This window comes from Stegostoma tigrinum, chromosome 24 (assembly GCF_030684315.1).
Source record: "Stegostoma tigrinum isolate sSteTig4 chromosome 24, sSteTig4.hap1, whole genome shotgun sequence".
Taxonomy (NCBI): domain Eukaryota; kingdom Metazoa; phylum Chordata; class Chondrichthyes; order Orectolobiformes; family Stegostomatidae; genus Stegostoma; species Stegostoma tigrinum.
In genome coordinates, this window is record NC_081377.1 from 40136421 (window position 1) to 40158246 (window position 21826).

General features: G+C 41.8%; 1 protein-coding gene across 4 annotated transcripts in view; it reads right to left on the minus strand.

The window, feature by feature from the left end:
* The window catches only part of nkain1 (sodium/potassium transporting ATPase interacting 1), a 522606-nt gene that overhangs the window by 73634 nt on the left and 427146 nt on the right, over positions 1–21826 (minus strand). For all 4 annotated transcript variants that reach the window (XM_059654446.1, XM_048558122.2, XM_059654447.1 and 1 more), the window contains exon 4: positions 8327–8524. In XM_059654446.1, coding sequence (XP_059510429.1) covers positions 8327–8524 — 198 coding nt within the window. The remainder of the gene's footprint in view (positions 1–8326; positions 8525–21826) is intronic.

Here is a 21826-nt window from a genome sequence, read left to right on the forward strand (position 1 = left end):
TTGAAACAGCATTCCATTGTTCATTTGCTTTTCTGAAAGCAAGAATTCATCCTGGACTGAAGCAAGTGGAAATGACAGCAATACTCAGTTCAATATAAAAGAGTAAGCATCCACCCAAAGTAGATACCGATAATTAGAATCTTTCATCACTCCCATTCTCCAGCTTTCCAAAATCTCCTGAAATTATTAAAGATGTCAGATGAAAACTATCGAGTGAGGAGATGAGTCAGTCAATGTTTGTTGTGTCAATCTTAATGTGGAAAGGGATTGGAGAGACTGCATCAGTGAGACACAGTGAGCTGGATTTGACAGAGAAACTGTGCATGGAAAGCAAAAATAAGCATCTTGATTAAGAGAGCTGGAGTCGTAACCAAGTTATTCCAGTTCTGATAGAATAACTTCTGACTTAGTTGCTGAAGAAAGATTTATCAAACTCAGCCTTGAATATATGTACCCACCCAGTCACCGTTTCTCGCTGGGGAGTGCTCAAGACTAAAGTGCTCCACATTTGCATTTTAAAAGCAAAATCCCTTATTAATAAACTGGGGCTCCTAGTTCTGGATTGATGTAGAAGGGGAATTTATTCTGGCAAAAACACAAACATTCATGCACACTCACATGGTATAGTTTATATGTGATGACTCTGTGTTGACCAGGAAACCAGGCAGAACTAGTCTACCCTCTGTTGAAATTGTACCATAAGATTGTTTATACATACCAATCAGGGCAGATAGGGTCTCAATTTAAGAAGTAAATATGGAAGTTAGCCTTTTGGTCTCTCAAGTGTTTCTCATCCTTTAAAAAGATGTTTTTTTAAAAATCTAATCATGGGACTTGACCATCGCTGGCCAACCAGCTCTTTATTGCCTGTTCTTAGTAGCCCTTAAGAAGGTGGTGAGATGATTACTATAGATCTTTGACTAGATTTTCCCTTTCCTATCCTGCGCCCATTTCCTTTCATTCTGAGTCACCACAAATCCAGCGATCTCAATTTTGAATAATTCGAATGGCTAAGAAATCACAATTCTCTAGCACTGAAATGCTGAGGATTCATAACCTTTTGCGTGAATAAATATTTCCATTTCACATTCCTAAACACCACAACCTTGATTCTCAGGCTGGGATCCAGATTTTAGACTCCCTAGCTTGGAGAGTCATCCTCTCAGCATCCAGCTTGTCAGGCCCCTTAAGAAATGCTATGTTTTCATGAGAGTACTTCTCATTCTTCTAAGCCTGAAGAAATATACAAGTCAATCCGTCTCCATAGGAAAATCCTTCATCCCAGTCAATGTAGTCGATTGAATCTGCATGGCACTCCCTCTAATGCAACTATATTCTATATCATAAGAGGGGACCATAACTTTATGACTTGTTTTAGCCATTCATGAGATTGCAGGCATTACTGGCTAGGCCAACATTTACTGCTGACAAAGCAGTGTCAACTATGACACTTATGTGTCAACTATGTTGCTGTCAGTCAGGAGTCACAAGTAGGCCAGGCCAAGTCGGGATGGCAGATTTCCTTCCTTAAAAGACATTAGTAAATCAGAGATAATGGGAACTGCAGATGCTGGAGATTCCAAGATAATAAAATGTGAGGCTGGATGAACACAGCAGGCCAAGCAGCATCTCAGGAGCACAATCAGATTGGTTTTTAACAGCAGACCTGATCACTATTCAGGTGACTTTTCAATTCCAGACTTTCTAACCTCACTGTCTACCATGGTAGGATTTGAACCATGCCCCCAGGACATTAGCTTGGGGGTCTGCATTGCTCATGCAGTGACAATACCACCACCACCTCCCCTCTAACACAGCACCTCAAAAACGAGAGATTCTGATCATGCAGCATTCTTTCGCAGCTGCATTGGAAAATTCGACTGAACTGTGTGATCCATCCTTAGAATTGGGATTCAGGGCAAAGCCTCGTGATTCAGAGGCAAGTGTGCAACCAGCACAGGTGACAAAAAAAGGACTCAGCTTAAGCTGTAACAGACCTGGGAGACAGCTGTAGGACTAAGAGAAACCCAGCATGAGTCTATGCCTTCAGCAAGGGATGAGAGGGGTGAGCTGGGGTTGAAGAGGTGAAAAAGGGGAAACTGAGACAGACGTTGTGAAATAGGAGTATATAAATCTCAATTATACATGCACCTAAATAAGTTCCATTTCCAGACGGGATGATTTAGCCCGAAATGTATCACGATTTCACAAAGACACTACTTCTTTACTGAACTTTTCACCATTTATGATATAGTTTGATGAATTCACAACCTAATTCTTATTTAAAGTATTCTGACTGTGGCCATCAGAAACAAGGGCCAATTTTCCTTTCAGTGAAACTTTCAGTGTTTTTAAACAAAGCAAAGTGAGAATTATGGTTTGCTTTTATGCTTTTCTCACTCCTCCGCCCTGGCTGCTTGTCCAATTCTGTGGTACTGTTGACATCACTGAGATCTTGGAGCTGAGAAGGTACAAAGTAACATCATGGGAATTAACTGAAGTTACAATGAAATGGTCATTGAAGCATTAAATTCTGAGCTTTGCTTATACATCCAGTACATACCATTGGTCTGAGAAGCCAATACAAATAAAAACAGCACCAGAGTCCTTCCTAAATTTTTCAAGGCAGCCCACTGGGTCAGACTCTTATGAAATTGGGTGGTGGGCGAAAGAGTTTAAGATTGTGTTGGACTGAAATGTCCTCAGATGCTCTGCCATTGCGTCTTCAGGACTAGCGGCTTCCAAGGGAATGATCCCTCAGTCCGAGGCAAACTGGGAATTAAACTTCCTCATGCAGCTCAACATTGAAGGGATCTCATTGTCCTGCTGCTCCATGCCAACTGTCAGGGGGTGACCAGGAACGAACTGGAGGAGGCAGCAATCGAAAGGGATGGAGGGAGCAGGCCGAGGAAGGAGGGAACATCTGGGATGAAAGGGTTCTGCACCCCTAAGTGCCAAATTCAGGCCAATAGTTTTGAGCATGTTGCTACTTTTAAGGCCTCTCATATGCAGCACATGCTGTCACAATTTCCCTAAGGACATTAATGTCCTTCACGGCGTATTATTTTAGAAATGTGCTGATGTAAAAAAGTAAAGTTGCCATAGTCTGAGCTGCTGACCAGTCTGACCACCAAGCTGCTTTTTGATTAGGTGGAAAGATGATTGATGGTGAGTTAACCTGAGGGTCAGGATGCTTCAGGTGACAGACAAGGATTGAGAATGAGCATCCTTCATGGTAACCTTAGCTGGTGCAGGGATTAAACCCACACTGTTGGCATCACTCTAAATCACAAACCAACTACTCAACCAACTGAGTGAACCAACCATCTCGCACAACTGGCACACACCAGACTTCCACAAACCACAAGATAATGACCATATAATCTGTTTTAGTGACAAGGGCTCAGGGATAGCTATTGGAGCGCAAACTAATTTTGAAAAGTGCTGTGGTATGTTTTGCATCCATTCAAGAGGGCAAATGGGGCATGGGTTTAATACCTGAATCTTAAATTACAACACTTCTGGGAGACTGGCACTCCCTCAATCAGCCCTAGGTTTTGTTCTCGAGTCTCTGGACCGGAGCAAGAAGCCACAACCTGCTGATTCTAAAGCAAGGCACAATGGCTAAACCATCTCTGTCACAGTGAGATTAGACAACCTGTACAACACGACTTTCTGTTTGTCAGAGGTTGGCCAGAGACTGGTCTGTTCAGGGCTGATCAGCTTTGTGCAGCAGGAAACCTCAAGCAGTTTAAAACGTCAAATAGGAGCCTTTAACCTGGACGGCATAGGCTTATGGACACCTCTCTTGGTTTCCCCTTTTGTCAATATAGAGCTCAGCTAATCCGTCCCCTTGACCTCAAACTCCTGCCTCAACAGATTCTGAAATACCGGAAGCTGCAACAATCAGGTTTCCAAAATGACCACTTTCCAAGCATACGCTCTACACCGCAATGAAAAATATTATTCTTTTAACACATAAAGTTAGTACTAAGACTGAAGAAATCAGCCCCTAATAGAATGAAACAGCACAGAAAAGACAGAATTCCACAGAATGGAATTCATTTGGCCTATCACATCTGTATGTCTCTGGATCCCTTTGCCTTCTCAGTGTAGCTACTTGCTTTTCCATGTTATGGACTTTTAACTGAGGTCTAGCTTTTCCTGAAGGTTTTGCCCAGTTTTTTTAAAGTCAGTTTTTCAGCTGTGAAAGCAAGCGATTGTTATCTAACCTGATACTTAGTGTTTCAACCCCTGGCGACCCGGTTTTCTGTAGGGACAGGAACATTTGGTAATTGTCAGATAACAAGGTGTAGAGCTGGATGGACACAGCAGGCCAAGCAGCATCAGAGGAGAAGGAAAGCTGACATTTCAGGTCTAGGCCCTTCTTCAGAAATGGGGGAGGGGAAGGGGATTCTGAAATAAGTAGGGAGAACAAGGGAGGCGGATTGAAGATGGATAAAGGAGAAGGTAGGTGGAGAGGAGACAGACAGGTCAAGGAGGCGGGGTTGGAGCCAGTAAAGGTGAGTTACAGAGGGGATAGGTCGGTCCAGGGAGGAGAGACAGGCCAAGGAGGCAGGGTGAGGCTAGTAGGGAGGAGATGGAGGTGGAGCTTGAGGTGGGAGGAGAGGATAGGTGGGAGGACAGGTTAGCGAGGCGTGTATGAGCTGGCCTGGTTTTGGAATGCAGTCGGGGGAGGGGAGATTTTGAAGCTTATGAAAACCACATTGATACAGGGTTCCCAAGTGAAATATGAGATACTGTTCCTGCAAACTTCGGGTGGCATCATTGTGCTTGGCCTCCTGCAGTGCACAACAACTCCACCCAAATGTTGCAGGAATGGCATCTCATATTCCGCTTGGGAAGCTTGCAACCCAATGGTATCAATGTGGACTTCACAAGCTTCAAAATATCCCCTCCCCCCACTGCATCACAAAACCAGCCCAGCTCGTACCTGCCTCACTAACTTGTCCCTCCTCCCACTTATACACTCCTCCTACCTCAAGCCCCACCCCCATCTCTTACCTGCTAACCTCATCCCACCCTCTTGACCTGTCCATCCTCCCTGGACCAACCTATCCCCTCACTAACTCAGCACCTATACTTATCATTACTGGCTCCATCCCCAGCTCTTTGACCTGTCCATCTCCTCTTCACCTATCTTCTCCTTTATCCATCTTCTACCTGCATCCCCCTTTCTCCTGATTTATTTCAGAATTCCCTTCCCCTCTCCCATTTCTGAGGAAGGGTCTAGACCCGAAACATCGCCTTTCCTGTTCCTCTGATGCTGCTTGGCCTGCTGTGTTCATGCAGCTCTACACCTTGTTATCTCAGCTTCTGCAGCATTGGCAGTCCCTATTATCTCTGAAACATTTGTTAATTGTTCCTGTTTCTGTTACTTCACAGTTAAATTTACATCAGAAACTCAAAATCTGATGATATCAACAACTGAAGATATGCTGAAATTAACAGGAGCCTGTATGTGACCCACAAGGGTCCATAAAATATTTCTAAATGGTATATCAAGTCAAAACTCTGGGCAGTGAGATCTGTTACTTTCATTCTGTCCCAATCATGGAATCATATAATACAAAAATAGGCCATTCGGCCCATCATGCCTGTCCGCTCTCTGTAGGAGCTGTCCAATTAACCTCTTAATTATCCAAAGGTCTGCATCTGTTTTAAGTAAAGGTCTAATTCTGATTTGAAAGCTGTCTTTCAATTTGCTTTCATCATTTTTTCAAGTAATGCATTCTAGGACATAATAACTAACTACAAGAAAATTCTCCACGTCGCCCTTTTATTTTTCTTGGCCAATTATTTTAAATCTGTTCCTGACCCTCCCGTAACAAAGAACTGGCTGTTACTCAAGGACTTTACTCCCTTCCATTTATAAATTAGGGAATAATAACTTATCCTGTAAACTACTATTTAGTTGTATTCTCATCAATATAAATAGGAATGCAATTTGTGGCAAAATTATACACACAAGGTCGCATTAAGTCACTACAGGTTCCTGAGAGGGTGGGGAATTGCGATTGCAAATCAAACTTCCATGTTATTCCCTTGCCATTTAAGCGTACTATTTACAATTGGTGCTCAGAGAAGGAAAAAGGTTGCCTTTCCTTTTTGTCACTTCCATTTGGGTCACACATCTTGTACTGTAATTGGGATGGCTTCTTCTTTCAGGTTCAATATCTGTACTGAGGTGGTGGAAAATGGTGTCGTAAATCCAGGAGTTTCCTCATGACTTCTGCTAAAGTCCAAGGAATTATCTCCTAGCTACATTTTAAATAGCTAACAGAGGCTCAATTATTAACAGATTGCAATAGATTTTCTTAGTAATTGATCTTAAATCAAAATATATGCTCAAATATTTGCATAAAAATGAACAGATTTCTGGATTTGTTATCCAGAAACTAGGATGGTCTTGAGGCAGGCATTCAATTTCTACCACAGTAGCTGGAGGAATGTAAATGTAATTAATAAATCTGAAATAAAATTCTGGATTCATTAATAATAATAATGATGGAATTACCAAACAGTTGTGTAAACATAACCCATCTGGCACATTCATCTTCTTTAGGGAAGAAAATTGTCATATTTATTTGGTTTGGCCTACATGTAACTCCAGACCCACAGCAATGTGATTGACTCTTAACGCCCTCAGAAATGTCCTTGTAAGTCAAACAATTCAAGGGCAATCAGGGATGGGCAATAAACATAGGCTTTTAATTCAGAACACCCCATCATTCAAAGTGTAAGATTTTCTTGCGCATTGTGGGCTTGTTTTATTGACTGGTATTTATATAACCATCCCTTAGTTTCAAGCCTTGGTAACTTTGTGAAATATGATTCCTCTTCTGATTTCAAACTTCTAGAGCACACCACATCAAACAAGTTGATTCATAGCAAAAATGCTTTGTAGGTATATTTGATCCAAATGCCTATTATGATTGATGATATTCTGCATCTCATTGGCAACTTAAAGCTAGTCATTCGTTTAACTCGTTCCTCGAACTTGTGGATTATTTTGAGAAAGTTGTAAGCCTTTATTAACAACTGTTTAACCTACAAAGTGAGTTGTTAGCAGGCAGATTCATAAAGTATGCAAGAGCCCGTTGGCCCATCAAATCTGTACAACCAAACGTACACTACAACATATGCTAGTCCCGTTTTCCCGCTCCAGGCCAATAGCCTTGAATGCTATGATAGTTCAAGTCCTCATCCAAGGTTGTGAAGTTTCTTGCCTCAATTCCCTCCCAGGCAGAGCATTCCTGATTCCCATCACCCTCAGGGTGAAAAAACGTTTTCCTCAAATCCCCTCTAAACCTCTCGCCTTTCACTTTGAAATCATGTCTCCTTGTTACTGACCCTTCAATTAAGGAGAAATCTGCCTTCTATTCACTCTATTCATACCCTTTATAATCTTATTCTCCCCGATCAGGTCACCCCTTAGCCATCTCTGCTCAATGCATCCCAATGCACTAACTACATCCCTATGGTCATCAACCAGAGAAGTTTAATTTCAACACAAATCATTTCTAATAGGATTAATGTTTAGGTGGATTAGGTGGTTTATTGGTTTCGTGAGCTGGTGACCCTTTTTTTCAAAACCAAAAATGTCTTCATAACTATAACTGTTCATTCTAAAACACACAGGTTTGAGATATTTAGTTTTGTCCCTTCTCTGCAGTCCCAAATAAAAGGACAGGTTAGAAACTCTTGATATCATTGTCCTGACCTACACTGCTCTGCTGCCAGGAATAGGAGTAAACTGTCCTTTTTTTCCAGTGGGAATGGGATATAGGTCTGTGGCATGATCCTGCAGCAACCCTGTCAAAGCTTCTCACATCAAATCCTACTTTTGTCACACTTTCCCAAGATGTCAAACACAATAAAATCCAGAAAAACTGTGAATGCTGTAAGTCAGAAACAAAAACAGAAATTGCAGGATAAGCTCAGCAGGTTTGGCAGCATCTGCCACTCGACCCGAAATGTAAACTCTGATTTCTCTCCACAGATGCTAAAAGACCTGCTGAGCTTTTCCAGCAATTTCTGTTTTTGTTTCTCAAACACGATAACTCCTGATGACTTCAATCTTTCAAAAACTTAAATTTGGCTTTGCCTAATCACCAGTTCTCGTTTATCTCACCATCAGTCCTGCTGTTCATAACCTTTCTAGTCTCCTGAGCAATGATCTCTGGCCTTTCTCCTAAACTTCTCAGTTTTGAGAAACAGAAATCTAAGATTGGTGCATCCATGCCTGGCAACATCTCTTGCCTCCAACTTCCTTTTTGAAGCAAAGCAAAGGTGAATACTTAACTGCAAGGAGGATCTGTAAGGAACTGCTGGTGACCTCAATGTACTGGTAGTCAAGCAGGCAGCCTGACACTGTGATAATGTGGTGGTCTTCAGGAGCCTGGTCATCAGAAGTCACTTGGGTTGCCACACAGCCTGGTCCATTCTGCATCCACCACGAGCGATGCAGTGAGGTGTTGAAGGTCATGACAAAGTCTCTGTCCTACAAAACAAAATGTAATAAAGCTCATTAACCATTAAAATGAGTGCGGAAGCACTAAGTGGTACTCAATAATTTCCATCAATAATTAAAAAGTTTCGATTAATGCTACACTTTCTCACTAATGTAACCCACAGGAGGAAATTCACCTCTGGAAGGGTCAACTAGAAGCATTAAAGAAAAGGACCAGGAGGGTCTTTGGCTGTTCATGACTGCTCTACCATTCAATATGATCACGGCTGATACAGTATATGAAACAACAAAATGCTTCAGTCCAAGAAACCTGGGTTGCAATCTCAGTGTGTGAGCATTTACAGAGTAACAATCTTTTCATGCTATTGTGTCCGTGAAATGGATTAATTTCCTCATGTTTCCAATCCCTGCCCATTCCCCAAAGGTATGTGTCTGAGCCTCCTGTTGCTGTAACTGGATCGAGTCGCCCCTGGTGGTGATGTTGTTGTATTATAGGAAGATTTAAGTAACTGTGAAAGACCGAACTGAGGCCAAAATGGAAATGATTGGGTAATGTCTCTATCCCTTTACACCAGGACTCCACAACACTGTAAGGGACTGGGGTTGATTTTACACACACAAACTTTGGAAATACCCCTCAGTCACTGCTTTTCTTTCGAGAGGAATAATCTCATTTTCATTGGGAGACTCTGCTGTGGTTTCACCAAGAGTTCTGTTTTCAAACGTTCATGGATTGATGAAATAGACTTTATTGTGAACCAGACTCTGACGGCTTTCAGTTAGGATGATTACTGTAAATCCTGCCCTTCCTTCAATCATTGCCTGTTGTAACAGTGTCCAGATTTACTCTGTGCTAAACTTGCACATTTAAGATTGGCTGAACTCCACAGAGCATTCATTCCCAAATGTAAACACATTAGCCTATAAGGTTAAGTAAATAATGTTGCTTTTTGCACAGGCATTTTCCTTTCAGTAAGGTCATTCCTAAATGTGGGTTGGTACGGAAAGTTCCAGAAAGGTTTGCACTGGAGAATCTAGAATTCGGTGTTGGCAGAAGAAGCCCATCATTCAGGACTGACATAAATGTTGTGACTCTTTGGAATTCTTTACTCGACGGATTTGTGGAGCTCCAACATTGAACAGCTTTAAAACTGGGATGGTTAGATTTTCATTCTCAGAGAATCGGAGAGAATGGGGAGTTGGAGGGAAGGTAAAATTGATGTCCAAGGTCAGCCACAGTCACATTGAACAGCACAGCAGACTCAATGGGCTGAATGGTCTAACCCATTCAAATTTTTAATATGTGATTTATTTCCATAGAATGGATGGTCTGGCAAATTCAACAAGTTTTGTAGCAAGTAGAAACAGGGCCAGTCGCAACTGGGGAGGGAGAGGATGTGGGTGGGAGGGGAGGGAGGGGATGTGGCTGAGAGGGGACGGAGGGGATGTGGGTGGGAGGGGAGTGAGGTGAGTGAGGGGAGGGGGGAGGAGTTGTGGGCGAGTAAGGGGATATGGATGGGTGAGCGGATGGCGGCAAGTGGATGGGGTGGGTAGGGAATGTGAGCAGGTGGTGATGTGGGTGGGTAAGGGTGTGAAAGGGATGGGATGTGGATGGGTGATTGGAGGGGGGAATGTGTGTGGGTGGGGATGTGGATGGGTGAAGGGAGGGAGGGGATGTGGAGGGGTGATGTGCGTGGGTGGGGATGTGGATGGGTGAGGGTGGGTGGGGCTTCAGGTGACTTATCTTGGTTTGGAATCTGCCTTGGCACAGCCAGCACTAACTTGGGAAAGAAGGCTAATCAGTTCTCAAAGGCCTGGCAGGAACAGCTACAAATATACTGCGGTAAAGTGCTCCAGAATGAAGTTTCCTCAGCAAATTGGCCCACATTTTTAAAATCTCATCATAACGCAGTACACAAGAGCCATACATTATAAGTAGGTATATGCTGCAAGGAAATAAATTATGAAAACTTTTGCACAGTCTAGTCAACGCTTCCACAGAATATGAAATAAAAACACCCCGCTTCATCTGCACACTACCTTTCATAGAAGTGCAAGATCTAAAATCTATAAGGAATTCAACCAGTCATGAAAACCATTACTGAGAGTGACTGAAGTATTTTACTTACCTGGTATAATAGCCTCTCGGCTTTGTCAGGCCTGGATTCAAAATTACTTCAGGTCATTTGAAATGACACACATCAACATCATGATTTCTAACTCAGTGAATATAGTCCCACTGAGAATCAAATCATTGTATTGTTCTCAGGAATTCCAGAGATTTGAATACAGTAATGTCAGACCCTAGAATACACAACCTGATGGTTTTATGTGAGGAGACTCATTATCACATACTGCATCTATACAGAGATTGTTGTAGTTCTGCCTCCAGTAGGGTGTTACCTGTGTCTTGCAACATAAATTCTAAGTCTCGATAATACAGTGGTGAAATACCCCACCGACATTTATTTCAGCTGGCTATTATATACAATCATTACATACACACACGCACAATTTCGTATTAGTGTTTTTGGTTACAAGAGTGGAATGATTCAAGTAGCATATTATGTTTCTAGTGATCCAAGTTAAGATAGAGCTTGTGATCTTTATATGCTCAGGGCACGTGCTTTGATATAGTGATGACATCATGAGCATGTCCCTTAAAGACAAACTGTGAAAGTTCACTGACATACCGACTGTTCGGCAAAACATAACATACCCTTTCACTAACGATAAAAACAATTATCCCAAGCAGATACACATGGTTGAACATAGACATGTGCTGTCAATTCAATAAGTATACAAATATGTAAAACTGATTTTAACAAGATTGACATTTCAAACTTCAATGTAACGTTTTTTTGTCTGACAACTTGTCCTGATCTGCGATGGTACACCCTCCTACAGAGATACATGTTGTTCTATGTTGGATTGTTCGATGTGTATCTTAAATACACATTGATCTACAGTGTCTTTTAGAAGTATACTGACCATGAGACATAATGAACAGAGATGACACTGGCTTTTGTGTACCGAGTTTTATTCATTTTTTTTTTAGATTGTCTACTCCATACTTCAGCTCTGGCTTCCAGTTCTTTCTACAGTTCGTTTAATTTTCACTGAGACCATACCCAGGCTTAACCCATCAAGTGCAGTGAGCATCAATAGTAAACATAAGACCATAAGACATAGAAGCAGAAATTAGGCCATTTGGCCCATTGAGTCTGCTCCGCCATTCGATCATGGCTGAAGGCTGAAACTAAATTCAATAAAAATCTGGAATTACGAATCCAATGATGACCATTGTTGATTATTAGGATGAGGAGGAAAAAACATCTGTTTCATTAATGTCCTTCAGGGAAGGAAACTGCTCTCTTTACCTGACCTGGCCCACACGTGACACCAGCCCCAAAGGAATGTGGTTGACTCTCAACTGCCTCTAGGTAATTAGAGATTGGCAATAAATGACGGTCTCACCAGTGAGACCCTCATCCCATGAATAAATAAAACAAAAGTTGACCATAAATAAAAGATTGCCACCTCTGTTTGGACATGTTCCTGGAGGTTTCATCACATGACCTTTATGTTGCAAACTCAGTTTCTCAGTCCTCTGGTAGTCATGAGAGATGTTCTTCCCCAGGTACCTTGCTTATTGATGCTAAGTGGAAGATGAACGGGCTCTTTATTGATTCTTTGTAGTTCATCGAATGGCCTTTATCTCAATGTTCAGTCATTTTAAGCTAACAAACAGAAATGTAAAGTATATTTTTCGAGGTATATTCCTTAACCCTCCAATGATTTCCCTTCTGGATGTCATTTGCAGCAACATCCCAGAGATTAATCTTTTTAATTCCTGAAGACTTCAAGGAAACCTGGATGATTGGGAACTGGTGGAAATGGTCATGGGTTTGGAAGGTGCTATCTCAGGATCTTTGGCAAATTTCTGCATCGCACCTTGTAGATAGTACACACTGCTGCTACTGAGTAAATGCTTAAGGAAGGAAGTGCATCTGAGATAATGGAGGGTGGACAGAGTTTTGGACTTAAAGAAATACTGCCATGGTTACCAAACTAATGGAGCAAATTCACTGAATGACCTTGTGTTCCTTAACTGATGTTTGAAAATACTTTCATGATAAAATATTAGAGAAAAAAAACACGAGCAGTAATTACTTCTCACTTTTCTGGCAGAATTTGTTTTAAACAGTTGTTTCTGTAAACCTTTTTTAACATATCAAACAGTCTGGATTGAAAAACAAATGCTCAAAGGTGTAAGCCCAAGAAACATATCAGGGTCATGTTTGGAAATGAAATCTAAACAGGAAAAAAGCAGAACTATAACATTCACAGAATCATCGTTTCAGAGATAGTAGGAACTGCCAATGCTGGAGAATCTGAGATAACAAGGTGTAGAGCTGGATGAACACAGCAGGCCAAGCAGCATCAGAGGAGCAGGAAGGCTGACGTTTTGGGCCTAGACCCTTCTTCAGAAAAGGGTTTTAAGGGTCTAGACCCAAAACGTCAGCTTTCCTGCTCCTCTGATTTTGCTTGGCCTGCTGTGTTCCTCTAGCTCTACACCTTGTTATCACAGAATCATCAAATCATTTTAACGACTGCTGGTGAAAAAAATAGGAGAAAGAAATGTTTGACATCGGTAACAAATGTGCGAATACAACAAAATTATGGAAAATGCATAGGCCATTCAGCACGTCAAGATGATCCTGGGCATGGAAAGACTGAAAGTTTCTGTCGTCCTGCGCTGTACCTTTGTGATACCTGTGAGGCATCACAATAAGGAATCTCCAGGCCTAATAGAAACCTTGGTATCACCACTACTGACAGTACTCCTGTTACTGCTCACACAATATGCTGCTACTGTTACCGTCACAGCTGCCATTAATTCTATCGTAATAAAACACAGAGAATGCAAGAGAAACTCAGCAGGTCTGGCAGCATCTGCGGAGAGAGAAACAGGGTCAGCATTTCAAGTCTTCAGATCCGAAGGGGGTTGGAAAATGATGGTTTTAATGCTGTCAAAAATGTCGGAGGACGACTCAGCAGAACTGATAGTGAGGGTGCCTAGAGCAATTTGGTTGTGCCTAAGATATTATAGGACAGATCTAGATGGGGTATAGGAGGAGCAAATTACTGCAGATGCTGGAATCTGTAGTGGAAGCAACAAGTGCTGGAGATCACAGCAGGTCAGGCAGAATCCATGGAGAGACAGCAAGCTAATGTTTCGAGTCTAGATGACTGTAGATCAGAGCTCACGTCAGCTCTGATGAAGAGTCACCTAGACTTGAAACATTAGCTTGCTCTCTCTCCATGGATGCTGCCTGACCTGCTGTGATCTCCAGCACTTGCTGTTTTTAGTACTGATGCAACATAGGTGTTAATATTTGGTGCGAGTAGTCAAGAATAGGTCAGCTTTGCTAACAACAAACCCATAAATGCAAGACACCGGAGACGGTAATAAAATTGGAGGATGGAGTTCATGGCCAGGAGCTGTTGAATTCAGTGTTGAGACCTGAGGCTATAAAGCACCTAAGCAGAAAATGAGGTCTTGCTCCTCCAGCTTGTATTGAGTTTCACTGAAACACTGCAGCAGGCCTTTCAACAGGAGTATTGGCATGAGAGCAAGATGGTGTATTAAAACGGCCACCAACTGGAAGGTTGGGGTTATTCTTACAACTTGTACAAGGACTACTATCACCGATGCCATAACAATTTTCATCACAGAGCCAGTGTTCAACCACAGAGCCAGTGTTCAATCACAGACCCACACACAGAGGGCAGAAACAAGAGAAAGTGGTCAGATGATGAAGGGTTTTTGTGGTTGGAAATGGGATACAGTCAGTTCTGCTATAATGTGTGTACCGGCAATGTGAATTGGCTGTAATGTGACTGACGAATCAGGGAATGCTATATCTAAAACACAAAGTTCTGTTGGCTATAATGCAATTTAAGAGGCTGATTCGGGGGAGGGGGCATGGAGTTGGATAAGGATAAAGTTCTTCAATTTTGGAAGAGCTTTAACATCAACAATGCAACTGACATTATTGTGGAGGCCTGGGGTGATGTCAGTAAGGACTGTTTACATGCAATTTGGCGGAAGCTTCTCCCAGAATTTTTTCAAGATTTTAAAGGCTTTGATCCGTCAGAAGAGTTCCCAAGTATCAAAGAATATTGTGTTGATCTTGCAAAGCAAGTTGGATTTGAAGAAGTGGAGAGTGAGGATGTTGAAGAGCTGCTTCAGTCCTACTGTGAAGACCTCTCCACAGCTGACCTACAATGACTTGTCGCTGAGGGAGAAGTGGAAGCTGGAAATGAAGAAGGTGAAGTCCAGGATGCAGCACCACGAGAGCTTTCCACTTCTGTTTTGTCTTCTATCCTGAGGGAAATTGAGAAGCAGTTGCAGCTGTTATTGGACAATGAGTATCGTGCAGAATACAGTAGGGTAGCAGTTTGGGGAGTAAGATCTTATTTGGCATCCTATGAACAGCTTCTTCATGAAAAAAACAGAAAGGATAAATCAGCAAAAACTGGATATCCTTTTGAAGCCAACCCCCAAGAAACAGTCAGAAGATAATGAATTACAGCCATCCACTTTTGGATTAACTATTTTTCATCCTGACCCTGCAACCACAACTGCACCTGAAGGTAATGATGATGATGATGACCCTCAGCCCCTGCATTAACAGCTGAGCAACTTCAAAACTTCCTCACCCATCACATTATCATGACATTTGTTCAAAGTAGGTGTTAAATTCACCTTTATTTCACTATCGGATATAAATTAAGCATTTATTCAAACTTTGCTATCCCTTGCGTTAGGCTTATGAGAGATATTTGACCGATTTTGAGTGTTTTTCTTGGTGGTCTAGCCCTAATACCACTTTTCCCTTAGGCCCCGTTACTTCTATAGTGCGATTTTGTAAAATGCCATGGTGTGAAGGAACGCAACTATCGTATTACAGCAGAATCAACAGTACTAACATCCCCAGGACTGCAAAATGATGAATAAAAATAACTACTTGCCATCTCTATTCATAAAGGATAAAATGTCACAGAGGAACGTAGAACATAAACTCATCTCTCCAATAAAACAGTGAGTGCTCTGACCTTAAGAAAAAGAAAAGCTTAATTTGACTGACAAATAGATTTCAGTACTTTGCTATCGATCAACATTTGCTGTTATCATGTGAGAGGCAATTATAGGTGCATTAGAAGCAACTGAATAACAAAAGAAAAGAAATCAATGCAGACTAATGTTGTCCTTACATAAATTGAAAATTAATTTCAAAGATCTAACGCAGCTGACTGGAAGGCTTGCTTTAACTGCTGACGGAATAAATGGATAAAGAGTAACATTGTACCAGGACCTCGATGAAATATCAATTGAAATCTTGATATTACCAATTGGTGTAGGTGTCTTGGTATCATGATTTCAATATCTTGATATTACCTGTAACATCCTAAGACTTTTCACACTGCAACTGGACCACTTAGTCATTAGCAAAGCTTAAGCAATAGTCAGACACTGTTTGGTCACTGTTGTAAATCACTGTGTTCCCAACAAACAGTTTAAATGTAATTATAGTTTTAAAAAATCAATAAACACTCAGGCCAGCTGCAAATTGTAAGCTATTCTTCTCTCTGTGACTCTCAAAACATTGCTGACAAAGTCAACACAAATCTAGGGTGAATGTAGTTTAACTTTCCAGCTGGAAGACTCAGGGGATCAACAGGAACTCCAGTTGACCACATCCCCAACCAATAAATATTCGCCACTGATTTCAATGGAGTATAAACCTGGCGTTGCAACCCAACCCAGTTAGATTGTTGATGAAACCTTTTGGTTAAAACTGCTTACATAGGCAGATGGATACCTGGATGGCTGGTTTCTGCTACAGAACGATGCCAACAATGTGGGTTCAATCCCTGAAACAGCTGAGGTTTCCATGAAGGAGAAGGTCTCCTTCTCAATCTCTCCCTCGCCTGACCGTCAGGTTAATGAGAGAACAGGACTATGGCAACTTTACTTGACTTAACACCAGTATGAGGCAGCCATCTCATGACAATGTTGTAAAAGATGGTCCAACTAAAGACATGCCCAAGAGATAATTGGAAGCAACTGGTATTCATTAGGCATTTGTTCAGCACTGTATGCCTGTGGTACAGTGGTAATGTCCCTACCTCTAGGCCAGGAGACTGGGTTTAAAGTCCCAGTTGACCCAGTGGTGTGTAATAATATCTCTGAACTGGTTAATGAGCAAATATAAAACTTGGAATGCCTGCCGCTCTTCTGCATCTATGTTAATGCCTGGGTATCCTTGGAGAGGGAGCAGGCAGTGTCCACCATCTCCCTTGTGGTGACGGCCTAGTGGCATTATCACTGGACTGTTAATCCAGAAACCCCCATAATGTTCTGGGGACCTGGGCTCAAATCCTGCCATGGCAGATGGTGGAATTTGAGTTCGATGAAAATATCTGGAATTAAGAATGTAATGATGACCAAGAATCCGTTGCTGATTGCTATAAAAAATCATCTGATTCACTAATGTCCTTTAGGGAAGAAAACGGCCATCCTACTTGCTCTGGCCTACATGGGACTCCAGATCCACAGCAATGTGGTTGACTCTGAACTGCCCCTGTGCAATTGGAGATGGGCAATAAATGCCACCTAGCCAGTGACACCCTCATCCCATTAATGAATAGCGATGAAAAAAAATTAGGAAAGGATGGACACCACAGGACTGCTGGTGCATTATCTCCCCTCTCCACTCTAATTTGATTTCATTCCCTCCCTTGTTTCCCTACAATTTTGTTTACTTTTAGTTACTGTTGCACTGCCTCCTGGTGGACAGTGCTTGCTATTCGATTGTTTGGGAGGATTTGATCATTTGGTGGTGGGTCGATAAGGAAAAGGGCTGGCCTTGCTCAGTGATAGGAGTGGATTAGGAAGGTGAAAAAGCAAACCAGTGCCTGTACTGAATTTAAAGGTACAAAGAAACAGTTTTTGGAAAGGCATGCTGAACTCTGCCACACATGAATAAACAGCAGTTCAACAATCGGGAGAGCTGGCAGAAGATTGTATACATTGGGTGTGGGGCTCAGTATGAAAATATCTATCGAGGTACCAAAGGAGATGGGAAATCGGAATCAAATGGTTGAGTTGAGACTCTCAGATGTTCCAGTCAATACGATTAATTCATCCTCTGACTCGCTTTTCTCTCATTCACATTTCCACCCATTATTTTTCCAGTTTGAAATCTCCTAGCCATTTGATTTCTTCTTTCACGCATTGTTATAGTTACTTATTTCCATTTTTGTCTAAGAAAGCCTGTCCTTTACTTTCTCCCCTGGTGTTTAATTATCTGTCTTCTTGCCTTTGCTGTACATCAATACATTATATTCATTGATGCTATGCTTTGAAGAAGCTTGAATGTTACTTGGTTTTCATTCCTTTCCAAGCATTTCCCTTTAATTTCTTTTCTCAGACCAGAGGAACATAGGTAGGAAGAACAGACACTGGCCATCCAGCCCCTCAAGCCTGCTCTAGTGTACAATAAAACAAAGAACCGCAGATGCTGGAGACCTGAAACAGGAACAGAACTTGCTTGAGAGACTCAGCAGGTCTGGTACCATCTGGTACCATCTGGTGGGAAGAAAGAAGAGTTAATGTTTGAGTCCAGTGACTCTTCATCGGCTTAAAAATGTGCTCCCTAGGCTTGAAATCCCCCATCCTAGGAAAAACACAACTACCATTAATCCTGTTTATATTCCTCATTATTTTATAAAGCTCTCTAAAGTTGCCTCTCAACCTCCTACAGTCCAGTGAAAAAGTCCCAACTGATCCAGCCTTTCTTTATAACGCAAAACTTCCATACCTGGGAACATCCCAGTAAATCTGGTCTGAACCCTCCGCAGTTTAACAATATCCTTCCTATATCTGGGAGACCAGAGTACAAGACAAAACTCTCTGGCAATTTGCCTCTCTTGCCAGCAATGTTCAGATTCTGTACAATTAAGTGACTGTTTAAACATGATTTAAAAGAAGGCCGGATAAGCAGATGAGGGTGAAAGGTGTAGAAGATTACACTGATTAAATTTGAGACAAAGTGCTAATCGAGGGGACACATGAGCTGAATGGGCAATTTCTTTGCTGTGGGCTTTACATCGTATGAACAGTAATGTCACTCTGCAATTAAGTGGTCTACGGTAGTATTTTAGCTGTGAGCAAAAGATGACAAGTTATTTGAGTGGATGCATTAAACCATCATATGAGCTGCTGAAAAATCAGGGTCGTCTTGGCTTAGAGCACAATGCAGCCAAAGTATTGTTGCCACAGCAACTGAACATCCTCACTGCTAAGTATCAAGATATTTCAAAAGTCTAAGCCCACTGCTCAAAGACTTTTAAAATAATTACATATTCTTTGTTCTTTCCCACATGCTTCAGCGATGCTAGCTGCTGAATTTTCAGCAAAATAAAAAACACTGGGACTTTGACTGTGCTTCCCTTCTTCTTTCTGATCTTTGCCCATGCTCGGGTCTGGAGTTTGAGTAAAATGTCAATATTTGGTTTGGACCAAGACGGCTAACACTGAAGAATGGGATTCCCAATGTTCCCGATGACCAGGGAGTCCAGAACCAGGGATGACAATTGAAGGATACAGGGTCGGTCATTCAGGACTGAGATGAAGAGAAATTTTTAATCCCTGTGGAGCCTGTGGAATTCTCTGCCACAGAAAGTATTTGAGAACAAAACATTGAATATTTTCAAGAAGAAGATAGAGGTAGTTCTTAAGACCATAGGGATCAAAGGGTATGGGGAGAAAGCGGAACGGGGACTTAGTTGGAGGATCAGCCAAGATTGTATCGAATGGCACAGCAGGGTTGAAGGGCTGAATAGCCTTCTCTTGCTCTTATTTTCTTTGTTTCCAAATCTCACTCCCATTTAGACCACATTCTCCCTCCCCCACCCCCCTACGATGTGATATTTCCCTTGACCAATCTATTTGCAAGCAGGCAATCATACTGCAAGATCAGAAAGAGATTCTGAGGAACCGAATATAAACACATTTGGAAATGTAAGGCCTGATTACAGAAAGTCAACATGGCTTTGTGTGTGGGAAACTGTGTCTCACTAATTCGATTAAGTTTTTTGAAGAGGTGACAGAGAAGATTGATGAAGGCAAAGCAGTAGACTTTGTCTATATGGACTTCTTGGTAGACTGGTTAGCAAGGTTAGAAGCATTGGAATCAAGCCGGAGCTAGCCAATTGGATACAAAATTGGGTTGAAGGTAGAAGACAGAGAGTGGTGGCAGAGGGTTGTTTTTCAGACTGGAGGCCTATGACCAGCAGGAATGGTTAGTAAGTTTGCAGATGACACCAAAATTAGAGGTGTAGTGGACAGTGAAGAAGGTTACCTCAGAGTACAAAGGGACCTTGATCAGATGGGCGGTGGGCCAAGGAGTGGCTGATGGAGTTTAACTTAGATAAATCTGGGGTGTTGAATTTTGGTTAGGCAAATCTACGGCAAGACTTCTACAGTTAACTGTAGGGCCTTAGGGAGTGTTGCTGAACAAAGAGAGCTAGGGGTGCAAGTACATTGTTCCTTAAAAGTGGAGTCACAATTATACTGGGTGGTGAAGAAGGCATTTGGCATACTTGGTCAGTGCATTGAGTATAGGAGTTGGGATCTCATTTTGTGGCTGCGCAGGACATTGGTGAGGCCATTTTTGGAATACCATGTTTAACTCTGGTCTCCTTGCTATTGGAAAGATGTTATTAAACCCGAGAGAGTCCAGAAAATATTTGTCAGGATGTTGCCAGCATTGGATGGATTAAGCTAGAGGGAGAGGCTGAATAGGCAGGACTAATTTCCCTGGAGCGTCAGAAGCTGAGGAGTGACAATATACAAATTCATAAACCATGAGGGGCATCGACAAGGTGAATAGTCATTTCTTTGTTCCCAGAGTTGGGGAGTCCAAAACTAAAGGGCTTAAGTTAGAGGGGAAAGATTAAAAAGGGACCTATGGGGGAGAATTTTATGCAGAGAATGGTGTGTGTATGCAATGATCTGAGATAGAAAGTGGTGGCAGTTGATACAGCGACAACATTAAAAAAAAATTTGCGTGGATACTTGAATAAGAAAGGTTTAGAGGGATGTGGGCCAAATGTTGGTAAATGGGCATAGATTAATTTAGGATATCTGGTCAGCACGTAAGAGATGGCTCGAAGGGGCTGTTTCCTTGCTGTACAACTCTACGACTTTATCAAGTGCCCTCATAAGGGCCTTAAGGCAAATCAAAACACAAAAGAAGAGGCAGTTTGAGATAGAAAAACTTGAGCTTTGGATTTTTATAAAAAATTGTGCTTTGAAACGGTTAATAATGTTGTAACTTATACACTTTAAGGTGTTGAACATTCCTACAGTCCGCAGACCAGCAGAAGAAAGCTATCAGGGGACTTGTCAGGGATGCTTGCAGTTCTGCACCTTTCTGCATCAGTTGCTCAATCAGTTCGGGCAATGCTCTGTGCATAGCCTTTGTGAATAGATTAATAACAAGTCACACAATGCAGAAGTGAAAGGTGCAAGAAACATTCCAGTTGTGAGGGAAGGTTGACTGAGTTCAATATCTGCTTGGGAAGAAGGGAAGTGAGGATTCTTCCATTTTTACACCCGCTTTAGGCATTGAAATTCTCTCCCCAAAGCTCCTCACCACTCTCTACACCTTTAATATACTCCTCAAAAACTAACTTTTCGATCAAAACTTCACCTGTGCTAAAAACTCCACACATATCTCAGTGACAATTTCTGCTCGAAAATACTCCTTGAAACACCCAATGACATTTTTTTTAACCGTGTTAACGTCACTTTGTGTTGTTAGTCATTAGGTGTTTAATATGTATTTGTTTATAATTATGGGTGAAGACTTGAAGTGTTCAGTCCAGGGCACCATTAAGGCAGAAAACAGCGAAAAAAAGAGAACGATGGAATCTCAGCAGCTGGGGCCAGCTGACAGCAAGTCTGAATTTTAGAAGTTGCAGGAGAGCAGATGACTGAGGAAAACAGAGATCCCCACTTGCTTAAGCTGGTTAGACAGCTGCAATTAAGTTGGCTCTGTTAATGATGAAAAATGTTATTCCTTGTTTCCAAAAATTAGCTCATTTTAGCAGCACTCATTTACAAGCCTCCCTGGGATTTCATTTCACATTTTTTGTCCCTCAAATGCATTATGATAAGAATCATTTCACTGAGTCAACCACAAAACATAAGTCTGGGGAACTGATTTGATCTTCCTGAGACCTGGGTTCATCGTGTAC